This window comes from Sebastes fasciatus, chromosome 14, assembly GCF_043250625.1.
Source record: "Sebastes fasciatus isolate fSebFas1 chromosome 14, fSebFas1.pri, whole genome shotgun sequence".
Lineage (NCBI taxonomy): Eukaryota > Metazoa > Chordata > Actinopteri > Perciformes > Sebastidae > Sebastes > Sebastes fasciatus.
In genome coordinates, this window is record NC_133808.1 from 27,420,379 (window position 1) to 27,437,266 (window position 16,888).

Here is a 16,888-nt window from a genome sequence, read left to right on the forward strand (position 1 = left end):
GTAATTAGAAAGACGACACACCCAAAAGATGCGTACGTCTCTCTCGCTGAAGCTACGATGCCTGTGTGTTTCATACTGGGATGTTCTCACACCAACAACGGGTCGCACTCTTTCTTTTGCTTCCCGGCTGATATAAAAAGACCAGGAGTCGCTGGATAAAACACATCAGGACGTTTTACTGGTGTCCGGTAGTCGCTTTCAGTCCAAAAATGGTGGAAGCGTAGCTCTGCTGCTGGGCGCTGACATTGCAACGGAACGAACAATTGACTTTCACTTCTTGGCAATATGCGTTCTTTGATGCTGGTCCAATGGGATAGGAAAGTTTGACCAACCGCTAGTGGCCGTTTTGAAAAATGGTTTGTGATGGTTTTGTTCCCAATATATCTGTCAACACATCTACCAAATCTGGTGCTTTTATCACAAAATGAACAATTGTTGTGATATGTTGAGCTGTGCCACCCCACTATAAAGCTGAATTAGGGTGGCACAATTGATCAAAATTGAATCGAAATCGCAATATGGCCTACTGCAGTATTCAAATAGTAGTAGCAGTATTTGTTAAAATCACATTATTTGTTAAAGGCAAAATGTGTGTCAAAATACCATTTTAAATTAAATATAGTCTTGCTGCAGAGATGTCCTGTTCACATCATATTCTACAGACTTTGTGTGGTACAGATCCCAGCAAGAATCACATAATCATTTTAATGTTTTTCAATGAGAATAATGATGTAAAAATGATCATACGTTATTTGTAATATCAGTCAAAATAATCGCAATTAGATATTTTTTGAAAATGGTGCAGCCCTAAGCTGAACATTTAAAATCCGAGACAAGCACTTGTTCTTCCCGCTCTGTATTTTTTTAGTATCTGGTTACATTAAGTGTCCGATTCCCAGCAGCATCCGTGTCCTTTTTGGCTGCTGGCACTAATATCAATCCTTCCTCTCCAATATGAACCTTTTTCCTAAAAGGCTTTTGGTTTTGGGCCACCTGTCAACTAATTAATTAAAGGCTCTCTGAAGAAATGATGGAGTGAGAGCATTAGGCAGCGTCCCAGCACTAATAATACAGGGCACGGCAATGTGTTTTACCGCATGGATACCACACAATACCAAACACACACACACACACACACAGCATTAGCCCCCCCACCCCACCGTTACCCAGATCCATCCCACCCGTTGTTTTAATCAGTCAATTCCTATATTTCTATTTCCTCCTCATTAATCACTCTGCTCCCAGCCCTCCAGGCTCTCATGGAGTGAATTACACACTGGAGCACTGTGCCAATTCAAGTAAGTGAATTTCCCCCAACAGGGAAATATAACTGTCAACACAGAGCGGCTCCCTCCGACCGGCGCTCCTCTCTCTCTCTCCCCCTCGCCGGCTCTATCTCGCTCTACCCTCCGTCTCCACCTCAGTCTGTCTTCTCTTATATCCAGTGTCCTGTGATTCGCCCGCTGACTGTATGATCTGGTTTGGATGATGTGATGTTGCCTCAAACCTCTAATCCCTCTAATATGTATGGGGATGAGTGAACGCAGATATTAAAGTAAGATATGTGTGTGTGTTGGTGTGTGTGTGGAGTGTAAGTGGGTGTGTGTGGAGTGTAAGTGGGTGTGTGTCTTGGCAGCGTGAGTGTCACAGCGTTTGTGAATGTGGACATATGGTGTGTGTGAGCATGTAAATCTGTGTGTTTGTGTTAACATGCTGCTCTGCTCGTGTGTGTGTGTGTGTGTGTGTGTGTGTGGCCCCCTCCTCGTGGCAGCAGTGTGGTTTGGAGGAGACACGTCAAGTTTCCTGTCTTCAAAGACAACCCGTCATTATTACAGGCCAACCATCCGCTCAGAGCAGGAAACCCCTTCCTCCTTCCTCCTTCCTCTCGCCGTCCCTCCCTCAACTTCTCTCACACAGAAACGTTTTCTACTCTTTCTTCTTTTACATTTAAACATTCATTCTCTCACTTCAACACATTGCTTCTTCTTCTTCTTTTCTTACTGTGGTCAAATCTGAGCTCCACGTTGATTTGTTAACCTCTTAAACCACCAACGGGTCCATCTTTACAAACTCATAATGTGCAGCCAAGCACTGTTCAAACCTACATAAATGTATTGTTCTTATTCTAGTAAAGAACCCGCAGTTTTGAAGAAATATTCAAGGATGAATTTAAGAAAATGTATATAAAATGATTAGGGTTTCCCCCTCTTAGTCAACTAATCGTCCGTTTTGGTCTTAGTCGACTAAGTTTTCTTTAGTCGATTAGTCGTTTTTATGCTTTTTTCATGCTGAATGAATCTCCGTTAAACACAAGGTTTAAAGTGGTGATTTTGTGTGATTCTTTGTGGAGAAACTCCAACACATTCTCATCCCAACTCGTCACATACTGCTGCTTTGTCGCGCCCCTTGGCGTCACTTTATTTTTGGCATGAAACCACTGTAGTTAAGTTTTAAAAAGAACTACATAGTTTGGCTTAAAACTACTAAGTTTGTTATTTGAAAATGAACACGGGACACGAACAAGCTGATTGTAACGTGAAAGTTAAATTTACACACACGGGACACGAACAGCAGTCTTCTGGATGAAAGGCTTGTGTTTGTTGGAATATTTCTGTTTGATGTGATGGTGCAGCCTTAAAATCATTGCATCTTTGATTGAATGTTTCAGTCAATGTAAAATGTAAAAATAATTTACGTCAAAATAGTGTTTTGGAACAATAAGAGAATATATTTGGTGCTCTAAGCCGCTGGAACAATCTGCCTGAGGATCTGAGAGCTGTTGGAAGTGTTGAAATCTTTAAACATGAACTTAAAACCTATTTTATTATTCACTTTTTTTTTCTATTTCATTTGCCTAATTTTATTATATTTTATTTGTATAATTTTTTTATATTTTATTGTCATTTCAATAATCACTTATTTTATTATATTTAATTTTCTGTCTCACTTTCGGCTAGTCAGTCATCTGTGGAGCGCTTTGAACTGCACTAACCTGTATGAAAGATGAAGTTTGATTGATTGATTTATTGATATTTGTGATACTGTCAAACAGTGTAGATATTATTTCTTTCTACATTTAAGGAATACCTGAGACGTTTCTGCAAACATAGGGCAACACACTCACCCATATCATAGAGGGATAAGTGCACAAACACACATATATTAACGAGAAACAACTTTCCCAGTGAATGCAGGGATCGATAAACCAGAGTGAGTTGAATAAATCTTGTTTATATGAAGCAATCTCCTTTATTTGGTAAGCCTGTATTATACAGTTCCCCCCAGACTGTTAGATTAACAAGGCAGAAACAGCTCGGGTTCTCCCAGCAGCGCTGCCACATACAACCCAGACGGCACAGCGAGCCAAACTCCACTCGTCGTGGCCAGGATGTGGCTCAACGCTCAGCCAGAAGCTGTCTTTGGGTTTGGTGCTCAGAAACCTCTGACACCTGAGTGAAACGGCACCAGCTGTTCCGAGATGTCGTCATCTGACTTTTTCTATTTCGGCAAGAATCCAATGACGTGTGCAATTTCGAAAATATGTATTACCTCGTTGTTAAGGTATAGGATATTATATTTTTCATTTTTAAGAATAGGTATTGAATAACTTTTCCTAAATTAAGTTTTTCTCCAAATTTAGCTCACATTTTGACCAATTTTCCAGAAAATCTACAAAAGAAAATGTGCCTTTCTATCTTCTACTGTTATGTGAATATTAGGAACCGTTGGTGGCGCAAATTCTCCAGTTGGATGCCGTTAAACTACTGCAGAAGAAGAGGGTGCAACGACGTGACACGAGTGTTTTACTGTGAGGAAGGTTACAGTTTTGTGGCATATATAGTTAAATAGGTGTACAATATGACCGGGTATGTGGTTTAAAAGGGTTAAAAGGGCATTTTTCATTTCATCTCGACTAACAGGCAATATAGTGCCAATAAAGTTTCATAAGGGTTAGGACCTTTGTTAACAAAAGTGCAAAGTACCAACAGCTATAACTTTAAACAATACATAAACAAGCATCTCTCTTGATCAACATGTTGCTTACCTCCTAGGGGCCTCAGCGGGGCTCCGTTGAGGCGGATGCGCGGCCCAGTGGGACTCCCGTTGAGCTCCAAGCGGCCCTTCTTCCCCGGCGGTGGGAGGCCGCCGAGGTCAGGGCTGCCTCCCCTCCGCTCAGGACTGTCCTGGGTGATGGGACTCTCCCCTCCTCGCTCCATCCTCCTCCAGACCCCCAGAGGAGCTCCAGCCAGAGAGAACGAGTCTGGAAACATTTAAGGGAAAATTGTGTTTTTGAGGGGTAGACATTGGCGAGACAATACAGGCAAGAACATTGCTTTTCATGCACGGGTCTATTTTGCTTCAGACGAGTTAAAAGAAAACATCCAAAATACATATTTAGGTGTTTATTTTAGTACTTTGTCTATTTGTGTCTGAAGATTTCTCCTAAATTCACCAAAAGTTACCTTTAGATAATGCCTCATTTGCATATTTAAACATAAAATGTCAGAACACTTGTAATAGAAAAAACAATTATCTTAATGTGAGAAATCAACTGGGGAAGTTTCATGGTGATATCTGTTAGTTAACATTTTACTCTATTCACCTGTAGTATCTCCCCTTAAATATCAACAAATCAAGTGCCCGACAAGTGCACCATTTCCTCCTGTTGGAGTAACGTTTGCTAAAATTACAGTGACCAGCTGTTTTAGGATGAAACTTAGTCTTTTTTTTTTAATGAAACTTTATATTTGTGACTCTATTTTTTAAACATTTATGGCTTCGTCCAAAATCCCATACTACGCACTACATACTCAATATGTGTACTATATCGTTCAACATAGTTTCGTGTGAATAAACAGTAGTATGTATCTTTTCGGACGCACTGAACAGTAATTTACGTCAGCGCTTCCTGAGTGCCGACTGAAGACGTGTAACCATGGTAACCCGTGGCAACCTCATGTGACCAAAATGACGGTTTGTGAGAATTTAAAATATATATTAGGCCTGGCAAAGTGAAATCTTATGCTTAAAGTAAACTGAAGCATTTTTGACATCACTACCGCATTGCATCGTGGGATATTAATGCGTCCAGTGTTTGCATACTGTAATATTTCACCAGAAATGGTATGCAATTTGTGTACTATTTGTTTCATACTAAGGTGTTCAGATATACTAAAATATCTCACACTGTTTTAGCCTACTAAATAAGTTAAGTTTAACTTTAACTTTAAGTTTTAAATAGCATGTCTTCAGTGACAAATGGGACACAGACAGGGAAAATACTGAGAGATGAACAGACATTGATGATTTTGGTCTTTTCATGGAGTTTGTTGACTGTAAGAAAAATACAGAATAACACCACTTTTGTCCTTTAAGTCGCAAAAAATGGTAAATGTGTTAGATCTAATTAAAGAATTGAAACAGAGACAAAGAGACAGAAGACGACGACAGAGATAGAGAGAGTCGGTCCTTTATCGGTGTTTGCTGGGAGTGTAAGCTAGACAGCCACAGTGTCGGATCACTTGTGTGTTTGAGTTTAATATGTATGAGTACATATATACATCACACACACATTCATGAGAGCCTCGTGGGTCGGCGTCCCCTGATAAAGGAGCGTCAGCCAAACGTCTAATACAAGCTAATGCCATTAGAAACGCTGCCAGGGAGGACAGGAGGACACACACGCCAACAACGTATGAAAGAGCAGCCAGCTCACTCAGGCCAAATGGACTGCTTTTATTTACATACGAGCCCCTGGACAATATCTGCCAGCATGTGTGACCCTCAGAGAAAGAGAGAGAGATTAGAAACTGGAAAAAATGGTGAAGAGAGAAGTATGGAAATCAAGTTAGAGAGCAGATTTGTGAGTGGAAAAACACAGAGGGTCTCTGTACTGAGTGACATTGGCCAGCAATCCACCAGAACAAATGAGGGAGAATCCATGGTTATTGTTTGAGTGTGGCATTTTCCACAGCGCTTGATTAGAAACTGTTCCCAACCCCCTCCCTCACTTTTTAATATTTCTGCAGCTCCAGCTGTCGTAACTCTGCAGAAAACACAATGTTCTGTGTGGTGGTGTCTCTCCGTCTTTCTCTTTCCACCTTCTATACTGACTCTTTCACAACAACGCAGCTGAAAAACACCAAACAAAACTCTCAATCTGAGACGCATTAAGAGCTCGGGCAAAGTGTCAAAATGTATAATAAATTAAAAACATTAGCTTTGGCGTGATTAAAGAGTGTGGGGAGGCGAAGAGGCCAAAAAATGTAAGTGGCAGAGTTTAGTAATAATAATAATAAAAAAGAAAACAAGTTCAAAGAGTTACACTGAGTGGGTTTAAATGGGAGTACAGTGGTAGCTATAATTCAACATGTGAGGCTTGCTGAGAAAAAGGGAGGCTTTGCAAATAAATCTAACCGCTAACAATGTTGTAGCTACAATAAAGAACAACTGAATATAACAGAGCGTTGAAGGGAACTCACTGCCTGCTGTCGCATGCTGTTTACATCCAAAGCTGCTCTTCGGTGTGAACACAACCTGCCTTGTAACACTGCAACAGGAAGTGACATTTCTTATTTAGAAATAATCCTCCAGAGAATCCGTCTTTATCACAGACAGGTTCTAACCTGCTGGAGCTCCCCCGCTACTGACGATCCCTATCAAGACCCGGCCTTGCCGACATCTCACCATCTAACCTGGGACACACACACACACACTTTATAACAGATACTCGCGGTCTCCCAGCATCATCTAATCTCTCAACACATCCTGCTTCAATTTCATCTGGTATTTGACCCAAGAGATACAGAATGATATCATGTTATGCATTTTGTTTGTCAACCCTCGCTCAGATAGCACGTCCCCACCTCAACAATAGCAAGTATTACCACGTCAAAGGATCACCAGGTCATGTGCGGTCACATGAAGCATATTTTTAAGTCGATTTTAAGATCACTTATAAGGCACTCCATGGCCTAGCTCCTATCTACATCTCCGAGCTTCTAATCCCTCATCCAACCAAAACCTGTTGGCTACACCGTGTGCCAAACGTAAAACCAAAGGCCACCCAGACTTTGGAACAATCTCCCCCCTCATGTTGGATCCACTTCTTTAAAAAGTCCAGTGTGTAGGATCCAGTGGCATCAAGCAGCGAGGCTGCAGATCGCAACCAACTGAACTTGAACTGGAGAACTACGGTGACTGACGTGAAAACCCGCTCCCTATGTAGATATAAACGGCTTATATAAACGGTAACGAAAACACAACGATTCTTATTTTCAGGTGATTATACACTTAAGAAAACATACTTAATAATATGATAATCCATTTCTGCCAATAGATCCCCCTAAATGCTACACACTTGTCCTTTAAGTTGGCTTTTCTATAACTCCATAATAACTTTCTATGAGTCCGATCCGTGTGGTAACTGGCTGCTGTGTGCTGTCTGTGTTCCTAAGTGCGTCGCGTCTGTATGTATTTTTGATTATCGTGTTTTCTTGTATGCGCTTTGCGCTCGGTATCTGTGTTTTCTGTGCTGATATTGTATCTTAACGATTATTTTCATTGTCGATTATTCTGTTGATTATTTTCTGGATTAAACGATTAGTTCTTTGGTCTATAAAATGTCAGAAAATGGTGAAAAATGTTGATCAGTGTGTTTCCCAAAGTTCAACATGATGTCCTCAAATTTCTTGTTTTTGTCCACAATTCAAAGATATTCAGTTTACTGTCATAGAGGAGGAAAGAAACCAGAAAATATTCACATTTAAGAAGCTGGAATCAGAGAATTTTGTCTTTAAAAATTACTCAAACTGATCAATTATCAAAATAGTTGGCGATTAATTTAACAGTTGACGAGTAATCGATTAATCGTTGCAGCTCTACACTGTATACTCTGTCATATCCACCTTCCTCATGTATGTAAAGCAACCCGTTACATTAATCATCCTATATTTATTCCAGCACCCTTTACACTCTGCACCACTGCTCTATTGTCTTACTTTTATATACTCTTTATACATTTATTTCTGTACATGGTAGTCAAATGTTTATAGTAGTCAAATGTTTATATGTTTACCTTTGTTCAGGTTTGTTGTCCCTGTTTTTAGCCGTATGTCTATTTCTGTGCATGTTCACTGAGAGCAACAAAATACTCAAATTCCTCGTATGTGTTCACATTTATTTGGTCGTTAAAGCTGATTCTGAAATATGTGGGACTGATGATTCACTGAAAAACGCTGCACACTTTCTTACATGTCTGTTTTACTTTGTTTCATGTAGGGCTGTCCTCGACCAAAGAAATTCGACTAACACTCGTGATTTTTTTAAGCGATAAAATTGAGTTTCTCCACAAAGATTCACACAAAAGCACCACTTTAAATCTTGTTTACCAGAGTTTGTTGGAAATAAGTCATTCGGCATGCTAAAAGCATAAAAAATGACAATCGGCTAAAGAAATCTTAGTCGAGCGATTAGTTGACTTATTGACTAAGAGAAGGCAGCCCTGTTCTGACTGACATGTAAATAATAACTTAGGTGTTCCCAGAAACACAGTCACAGACCGATAAATGCTAATCTATTTTATGCAATTATTACGGGCGTTGTTGAGCAATAACCTTTTGTTGTAAAGACGGTCTCTTACCTGTGTCACGGTGTACAGAACTGGACTGATATCAGCCTTCAAACGCTATGATCGTTATCATGTTCATCCTAAATCCATCTGTGTTGCATTGTTTGATAAGGCGTGTGATAGCTAGAGCAGTTAATAAAGAGGCGATAAGAGGAGCTGTTGCATGTCTGCTATGGAGACGTGGAACAAATTTAATGTCTTTTTGATAAGGAGAGAGTTCATGACACATTTCTCAATTTATTGCTTCTCTGGTCAACTGTCACACCTCTCAGAGAAACAGAGTTTTATTCTAAAGGGAAAATAAGCTGCTGTATCTTCGTTACACGCTGTCTTTTTGATCAAAATGTATTAATAATAATCTCAACTTTAAATATTTCTGCTATAAGATGTCAGATATAAAGAAATAAATCCCCACTCTGCTCTGTTTGTCCCGCATTGTGCTCGATACTGGGACAACCTCATGTTTTTGATGATAAGCCACTATCAAATTCCACATTATTACGCGTTCTAGACATAACAAATACACACTGAGGGCCAAAGACAAGATTGCAGAGCAAAAAATGCAGACACACCCAAAGAAATAGAAGAGCGGGACAGGACAACAAACATACCTATAAACAATATGTCCAGCTCAAAGACGTAAACACACACAAACAGAGGCTAACGTGTAATTCAAAGCCAGCCTAAACTCTACAAATCAGACGGCTGACAAACACTGATTGGTAGTCCCATCCATTTGAGAGACGTATGGTGTAATGACCGGGGCGCTGCAGCAGCAACGCTCCATAAAAGCTGCTTTTATTTTAAACTCTTCTGACTTTTTTTTTTTTTAAATGTATTTTTATCTCCATCACTCTCTCTTGTGATTTTATTTTTGCATCACCTGGATTAAGGGTTGGGAAAAACACTTTAAGTTGCATCCAGCTGTTTTTAATGTTCGGCCTCTGATGAAACCTGTTTTTATGTTGCCTCCTGCCTCCACACACACACACACACACACACACACACACACGCACTACTTCACTGTAACCCCATTGTGATAAGTGTGGTAGGAAACAGAGCAGCAACTTGCACGCGTACGCTCTGAGATTTAAAGAAGTATAAGATGGATAATTGTGGGTGAAAAGTGGACGCAATCAGTCGAACAGCAGGAGAAGAGTTTCAATCCGTACATGTATGAAACTAATGGATCTCAAAGTGTTAGTAGGAAACTAGGGCTGTCAGAGTTAACGCGATACTAACACGTTAACGCAAATTCGTTTTAGCACCGCTAATTTCTTTAACGCATTAACGCAACTTGCGATTTTTAAATTGTAGCGGGCTCACCTTTAAAGCTAGAGTGAAGATACTGGCATCATCTGAAACTGAAATACCTAATGAATCCATCGGTACCAACCATGTCATACTAGCTTGTCGTGAAGGAGGTTAAATAACGCTCTAAACTTACGCTAAATTTTGGCGAGGAAAAACTGGCATGGCCATTTTCAAAAGGGGCCCTTGACCTCTGACCTCAAGATATGTGAATGAAAACAGGTTCTATGGGTACCCACGAGTCTCCCCTTTACAGACATGCCCACTTTATGCTCACTGACACACTGACAGCTGTTGTTGCCTGTTGGGCTGCAGTTTGCCATGTTATGATTTGAGCATATTTTTTATGTTAAATGCAGTACCTGTGAGGGTTTCTGGACAATATTTATCATTGTTTTGTGTTGTTAATTGATTTCCAATAATAAATATATACATACATTTGCATAAAGCAGCATTTTTGCGCACTCCCGTGTTGATAAGAGTATTAAATACTTGACAAATCTCCCTTTAAGGTACATTTTGAACAGATAAAAAAATCTGTGATTAAATATTTTAATCGATTGACAGCCCTATAAGAAACACAACTAACCTCTCACACCTGCAGAGCTGAAGCTGCCATCATCTCTGCTCTAACTGCCTCTCTGGTATCTCTTTTTACCGTTACGATACCGTGTCTGCTAAATGAAGGGTTGTGCCTTTAAACATGCAAAGCAGACGGAGAAAGAGATTGACCTATGAGGGCGTTATTAGCTCTGACCGCAGGGGAGGACGAGTGAGGCGTTACCAGTAAATATCCAGATATACGGCCGTTCTTCCCTTTCCGAGATCTACTTTTATAGCAGGGGTTATCAAGCTATTGGTTAATGCTTGGCTCTGCAGCAGATAAACGAAGCCAGGAGGAGGAGGAGGAGGAGGAGGAGGAGGAGAAGGAGGGGGAGCGATATTAAAAGCCCTGCTGTCAAACTGAATGTACACATACATGTATGCACAGGGAGGGGACAGACATAATGAAACTGGGATGTGTTAAAATGCCTCCTCAGGAGGAAAGCACCCAAAAAAATATCAGCATTTGTTTTGAAAACAAAATGTGGAACAACATGAACTTTTTTTTATGTGGCTGTTTATGAGAAATGATTGCTGTTTGGGAACGGTACATTATTGTGGAATTTGCCGTTTATGGCCATCAGATGTGTTACTGTGATGTGGGGAGAGCTGGTGTGAGGGGACCTTTATTATGGCAAACACACACACACACTCAATCACAACTATTTTGTAGCTGTGGAGAGGGTCCTCGGGCTAAAACACACAAACACACACACACACACACACACACACACACAGAGAGAGAGAGAGAGAGAGAGGAAAATAACCGGGGTGAGGGGGCGAGACGGAGGCCTTCTGGCAAACATGTTTGGCTCCCTCGTAAACATCTCATTTGATAATACGGGATGAAGAGTTAACAGCGAGCATTTATAGCCTCGCCCTTTCCAGCTTGAGGATGCACACACACACACACACACACACACACACAGACAGACACTAAGCCACACTAACCACAGCCAGCACGCTACACAGACTCTCTGCTTTAACACTTCCAGGGACCACACACTGACTCAGCATACTGCCACACACAGCAAGTGTGAGCAGCATGTATACAGCACAGAGAGGGCAGGGCGGCACAACTAATCGAATATTAATCACAATTTTGGCTTCCCACAATTAAATGAACATGATCGCCTGCCATATTGACGTTTAAAATGCTCCACTCATTGAAAACACTGCAGCATATCAAATCAAGCGCTTCCTAAACTAACAGCTGTAGCCACCGGCCGGCGATCGAGATGTTTTGGCTTTTAGGTTTCATACAACCAATGTGTTTAGGATTAAATTAAGAGCATAACATTGTTTTTCCAGCTCTTATTGTTGCTAATTTTGCTCTCCAAGTGCACCAGATTGAAGCATTTCACTTTAAAATGTAGCTAACAAAGAGGTACGGTGAATATTCCTGTGTTTTTTCATATTGCAATATACAGTATATAGCAAAAACTGAATATTGCAATGTCAGTTTTTTCCACATTGTGCAGCCCTAATTTGTACACTAGCAGGAATGTGCCAGAGAGTGCTCTGTTTATTTTAATGTGAAAGTGCAATAAACATATGTTGTTGCTTAAATCTATGAATAATCCTGATGAGTAATCCTGATCTCAATATTGATCAAAATAATCGGGATTATCATTTTGGCCATAATCTCGCAGCCCTAACAGAGAGGTGGACAAAATAATAGAGTAGCTGCAGTCCAGTGCAGTGATGCAACTTTTGGGACGCTTGAACTGCATTACATCATGAGGTGTTCCTGTTATATTGTCAGACATTTTGAGTAGGGCTGCCTCCTCTTAGTCGACTAAACGACCAATTTGTCGATTTAGAGACTAAGATTTCTTTAGTAGTCAAAGCAAACTTGTGGGTATTTGTTGAGATGGACACAGGTAAACGACAGGTTAACATGAGTAGAAGAGGACTATATTAGATTTCTCCAGAAGTTCGGTTTGCTTAACATCTGGGCAGAAGAGAAGACACAGAATATGCTCAATAAAAACCACAAAAATAGTGACGTTTATAGAGTAATTTGGGATAAACTTTAGGAGAAGGGATTCATGCACACATTGCATCAGTGCCGAGTCAAAGTGAAAAAAACTTCTACAGCAATATATCAAAGTCTGTGATTTCCTGCATAAAAGTGGCAGCTCTCGAGACAAAAAATTATAAATTTGCTCCTTCGTACACGCAGACTAAATAGAAAACAAAGCAAAAGTAATAATTCTGACTTCTTAATCGTGAGGACTTTCTGGTTTTTCCACATCTTCTGTGAAAGTGAACTGAAAATATTCATGTTTTTTGACATTTTTGACAATTTTTCTGACATTTTACAGATCAGACGATTAGTCAAGAAAATAATCAGCAGATTAACCGATAATGAAAATGATCATTTGCTGCAGCTCTGCTAATATTATCATATAGAATAACATCTCAGACTCGGATAAAATTTCTGCAGAATGAGTACTTTCACTTTTGATACTATAAGTACATTAAGCTGATAATACTTCTGCACTACATTGGATTTTAAATGCAGGACTTTTATTTGTAATGGAGTATTTTTACACTGTGGTGGTTCTTTTACTTAAGTAAAGGATCTGAATACTTCTTCTTACACTGGGAGGGTGCTGCAGTTTTTATAGAGCAAAACAAACGTCAACTTTGTGTGCACAGTAGATCGAGTAAATTTGCTCCTTCGTACACGTCCCTCAGCAAATTAACTTTTTTATTTAGTCCGCTTTACATTGTGCACGGTAAAACCAAACTAGACTAAATAAAAAACAAATCAAAAGTAACAATTTCACCCTGATTCGGACTAAAGCCAAATGGACTATGGATTGTGAAAGCGCCCGAAGATTTCTTTAGTCGATTAGTCGTTTTTTATCCTTTTTCATAATGAATGACTTATTTCCAAGAAACTTATGAGCACATCTCTGGTAAACACAAGATTTAAAGTGGCGATTATTCGTGGAGAAACTCACAGATCTGTCGATAAAAATCAACTAATCGATTAGTCGATAAAATCGTACGAGTGTTAGTCGACTAAGAATTTCTTCGGTCGAGGACAGCCTTAGTACTGAGGGATGATTCTGCTCAAAGAAAATGCTCACATGGTAAAACTTTACTATAACACACACATACACACACACTCATCGATGCCAAACCCATCCACCACAGCTCGCCACCAGCCTCACCAGAGTGGGAATAACACAGAGCTCAGGTCTCAGCGTCCACTTGCCGGAGTTTTCTTTAAGAAGACACCAATGTATCATCAACATCACGCCGAGCCGGTGACGAAATAACCACATTATACTCACACATCTCTACGTGTGTGACGCTGACGCCCACGGCCGGAGAGAGAGAGGAGCATCATTAGCGCCCACACAGCTTCTCCACTATCTAATCTGCAGTTTAATAGCGGCAGACACACCCATATTACGTGTGAACAGATAGTTGAGTTCACACAGGAAGAATATAGGAGGAAGAGGAGGAGGAAGAGGAGGAACTGAAATATTGAAATGGAGCAATTAAAGTTTTAATTTATTGGTCTGAATTAATTGTGACTTGTTAAACTCTGTTATTCATGATTAAAGTGGCAATCTCCAAGATTTTTCATTTCAATAAATGTCTGTTGAGTCACTATCTATCTCCGAATGAGGTAACACAATGATGAAAGTATTGCAATGTTTATATATTTGTTCGAACTGGGCATCTGTTGTGACATTCCCAGAAAAAAAAATGCTGTATTACAGTTTTTCTCCATTGTATACACAGAAAACATGGGACTATGCACACAATACTGAAAACTTGAAGCTCTTTTATCAACAAAAAGACTCCAGACACTGTAACTCTGAGCACAATTTCATTGTTTTAGCTCAAATGGAAGTTATAAATCAACCAGGACTTGCCAAGTGGCAGTCTTGAAGATTTTCATTTAAATAAATGTCTGTTCAGTCACTATTTACTGTACAGCCAAATGAAGTAACACAATGGTGATTGAGCCTATAGCCCACGGACAAAAGTATTGCGATATGTATATATTTACAAACTGGGTGTCTGTGGTGACAATCCTGCAAAAGTAAAGCTGTATTACAGTTTTCCCTCCATTGTATACACACAAAACATAAAACTATGCACACAATACTGAAAACTTGAAGCTCATGTATCAACAAAAAAACTCCAGACTGCTAAACTCTAAACATAATGTCATTGTTTTCACTCAAATAGAAATTATAAACCAACCAGGACTGATATCTTAAAGTGGCAATGTCGAGGACGATGGCCAACTGATGAAAATATTGCAATATCTATATAATTGCAGTATTATGAAATAGGTGTCTGTGGTGACATTCCCGGAAAAAAATGCTGTTGTATGCATACAAAAATGGAAATATGCACATAATTCTGAAAAACTTGAAGCTCATGTCCATAGAAGAAGATTTCTATACTCTTTCTAACTCACAAGTTTGTTGTTTTCACTTAGATATAAATTCTTAATCAACCAGGACTGAAATCTTAATTAATCGCTACATTAAGTCACTATCTATCGCTGAAGGAGGTAACACAATGGTGATTGAACCAATGGCCCACTGATAAGAGTACTGCAATATTTATATATTTGCAGTTTTACAAACTGGGTGTCCCAGGAAAAACGGTGTTTTACAGTTTTTCTGCATCATTTGCACACAAAACATGTATCTATACATTGAAATCTGAAAACTTGAAGCTCATCCATGCATCAACGAAAAGACTCCGGACTGCTAAACTTTGAGCACAAGTCAATTGTTTCCACTCAAATATAAATTCTAAATCAACCAGGACTGAAATCTGAAGGATTAATCATTTAGATAATAAACGAGTAATGGAATAAAAAAAAAAACATTTCAGCTATTGACAAAAAGTAAAAGTGAAGTGCAAAGTGAAGCTTTAAAAAGGCCAATGGGGTCTTCCTTAATATGCGTGAAATTGCAGACCATAAATAATTGGCGCATCTTGGCTGCAGAATGAAAAAAAAAAAAAAAAGCCTCGCACACATGAAGCCTCTGCAGAGCCAAAGAAAATATGACTTTCCCACTATTTTAGATACGCAAACTCTATATCCCTCCTCCTCTTCTTCCTCCTCTTCCTCTTCTTCTTCCTCGTCGCAACAGAGTCTGCGCGTCCTCGTCAACTCTTTTTTTCAAACAAACTTTAACCAGACAGGCCGCACAAAGTGTGCAACGAATCCGTTTCTCCTCCTGGTTGGCTCCAAAAAAACTCATGCATTTAAAAAAATATATATATATTTATGTTATTTCCCTATAATAATGTTGTGGACGCTCTGTGCGTGCAGTGTTGGCTGATAGCGCGTAACGTTGACGTCATTGTGTTCTAATTAATTATTAGGCCTATTTACAATAAGTGGATATGCATAAAAACAAATTCTCCATCCACTCTTTATCTGTTCAGGTGAGAATATTGTGCATTTGTGTGAACGGGAGCTGACATTTCACAATTCAAAAATAAAACGACTGCAGTTTGGATTCCTGGTGGTTTTGGAAAAGAAGAGTCAGCCTGCTGTTTTCTCTTAAAGGTCAGAGAGGACGAGAGGCTCCAGTCTGAGTCTGTCAGTGTGAAGAGAAACTCTGAGCACAAATAAAACGATTTAAAAATGAGAAGAAGAAGAATAAACTGGAACTATAAATGTGATACTTTTTTTCATAATTAATTCTCCTATGAGGAGGAAGTGTGTTTGATTTGCTCATGTTGGGTGTATATTGCTCCTTTCTGCAGGACGACTGCTTCTCATTTTGAGCGCAAGAGGTTATAAAGGAAAGTTCACATGATGCACACTGTTAAGAATTTCCCAGTAAAATAACCATAAAGAACTGGCAGCAGGGTTGCCTTTATGTTACTGTAAAATTAACATTATTATACTGTCGCTGAAATGTACAGCTTTGTACTGTTAATGAAAAATACAGTTTGAACTTTATTAATTTCACAGTATTTTACAGTTAATTTACTGTTTAAAGATACATTATATAGCTGTTTTCCACGTTTCTTTTACATTATCTTACTGATTTGTTTTAATGCACTATTTAGGTTGTATTTTTTTACAACATTATTTTTTGCCTAGATGAATAGACTTAGCAGGTTACAGACATAGGAATAGTCACACTAAATACAATTAAAGGCACTTGTTAGGAAAAAGGCTACAATAAACTTGTTGACACTTTTCCCAAAATGTGTGTCTATATCTGGCTACAAGCACAGAACGCAAACCAGAACAACATGTGAGTGAAGAACAGTAAAGCTAATTCACTGATTTTACAATCATGTACAATGTACAAGCCTCACATGAGCAGATCAGGTCCC

The 16,888-nt window shown here is 39.4% G+C and overlaps 2 protein-coding genes across 5 annotated transcripts in view; one reads left to right on the forward strand and one right to left on the reverse strand.

Moving 5' to 3' along the window:
- plcl1 (phospholipase C like 1) overlaps positions 1-16,888 on the forward strand; it is a 275,924-nt gene that overhangs the window by 191,375 nt on the left and 67,661 nt on the right. The gene's annotated exons all lie outside the window — the stretch shown is intronic.
- Positions 1-16,888, reverse strand: part of satb2 (SATB homeobox 2) — a 57,309-nt gene that overhangs the window by 36,371 nt on the left and 4,050 nt on the right. For all 3 annotated transcript variants that reach the window (XM_074657609.1, XM_074657608.1, XM_074657607.1), the window contains exon 2: positions 4,046-4,261. In XM_074657609.1, coding sequence (XP_074513710.1) covers positions 4,046-4,217 — 172 coding nt within the window. In that variant the 5' untranslated portion in view covers positions 4,218-4,261. The remainder of the gene's footprint in view (positions 1-4,045; positions 4,262-16,888) is intronic.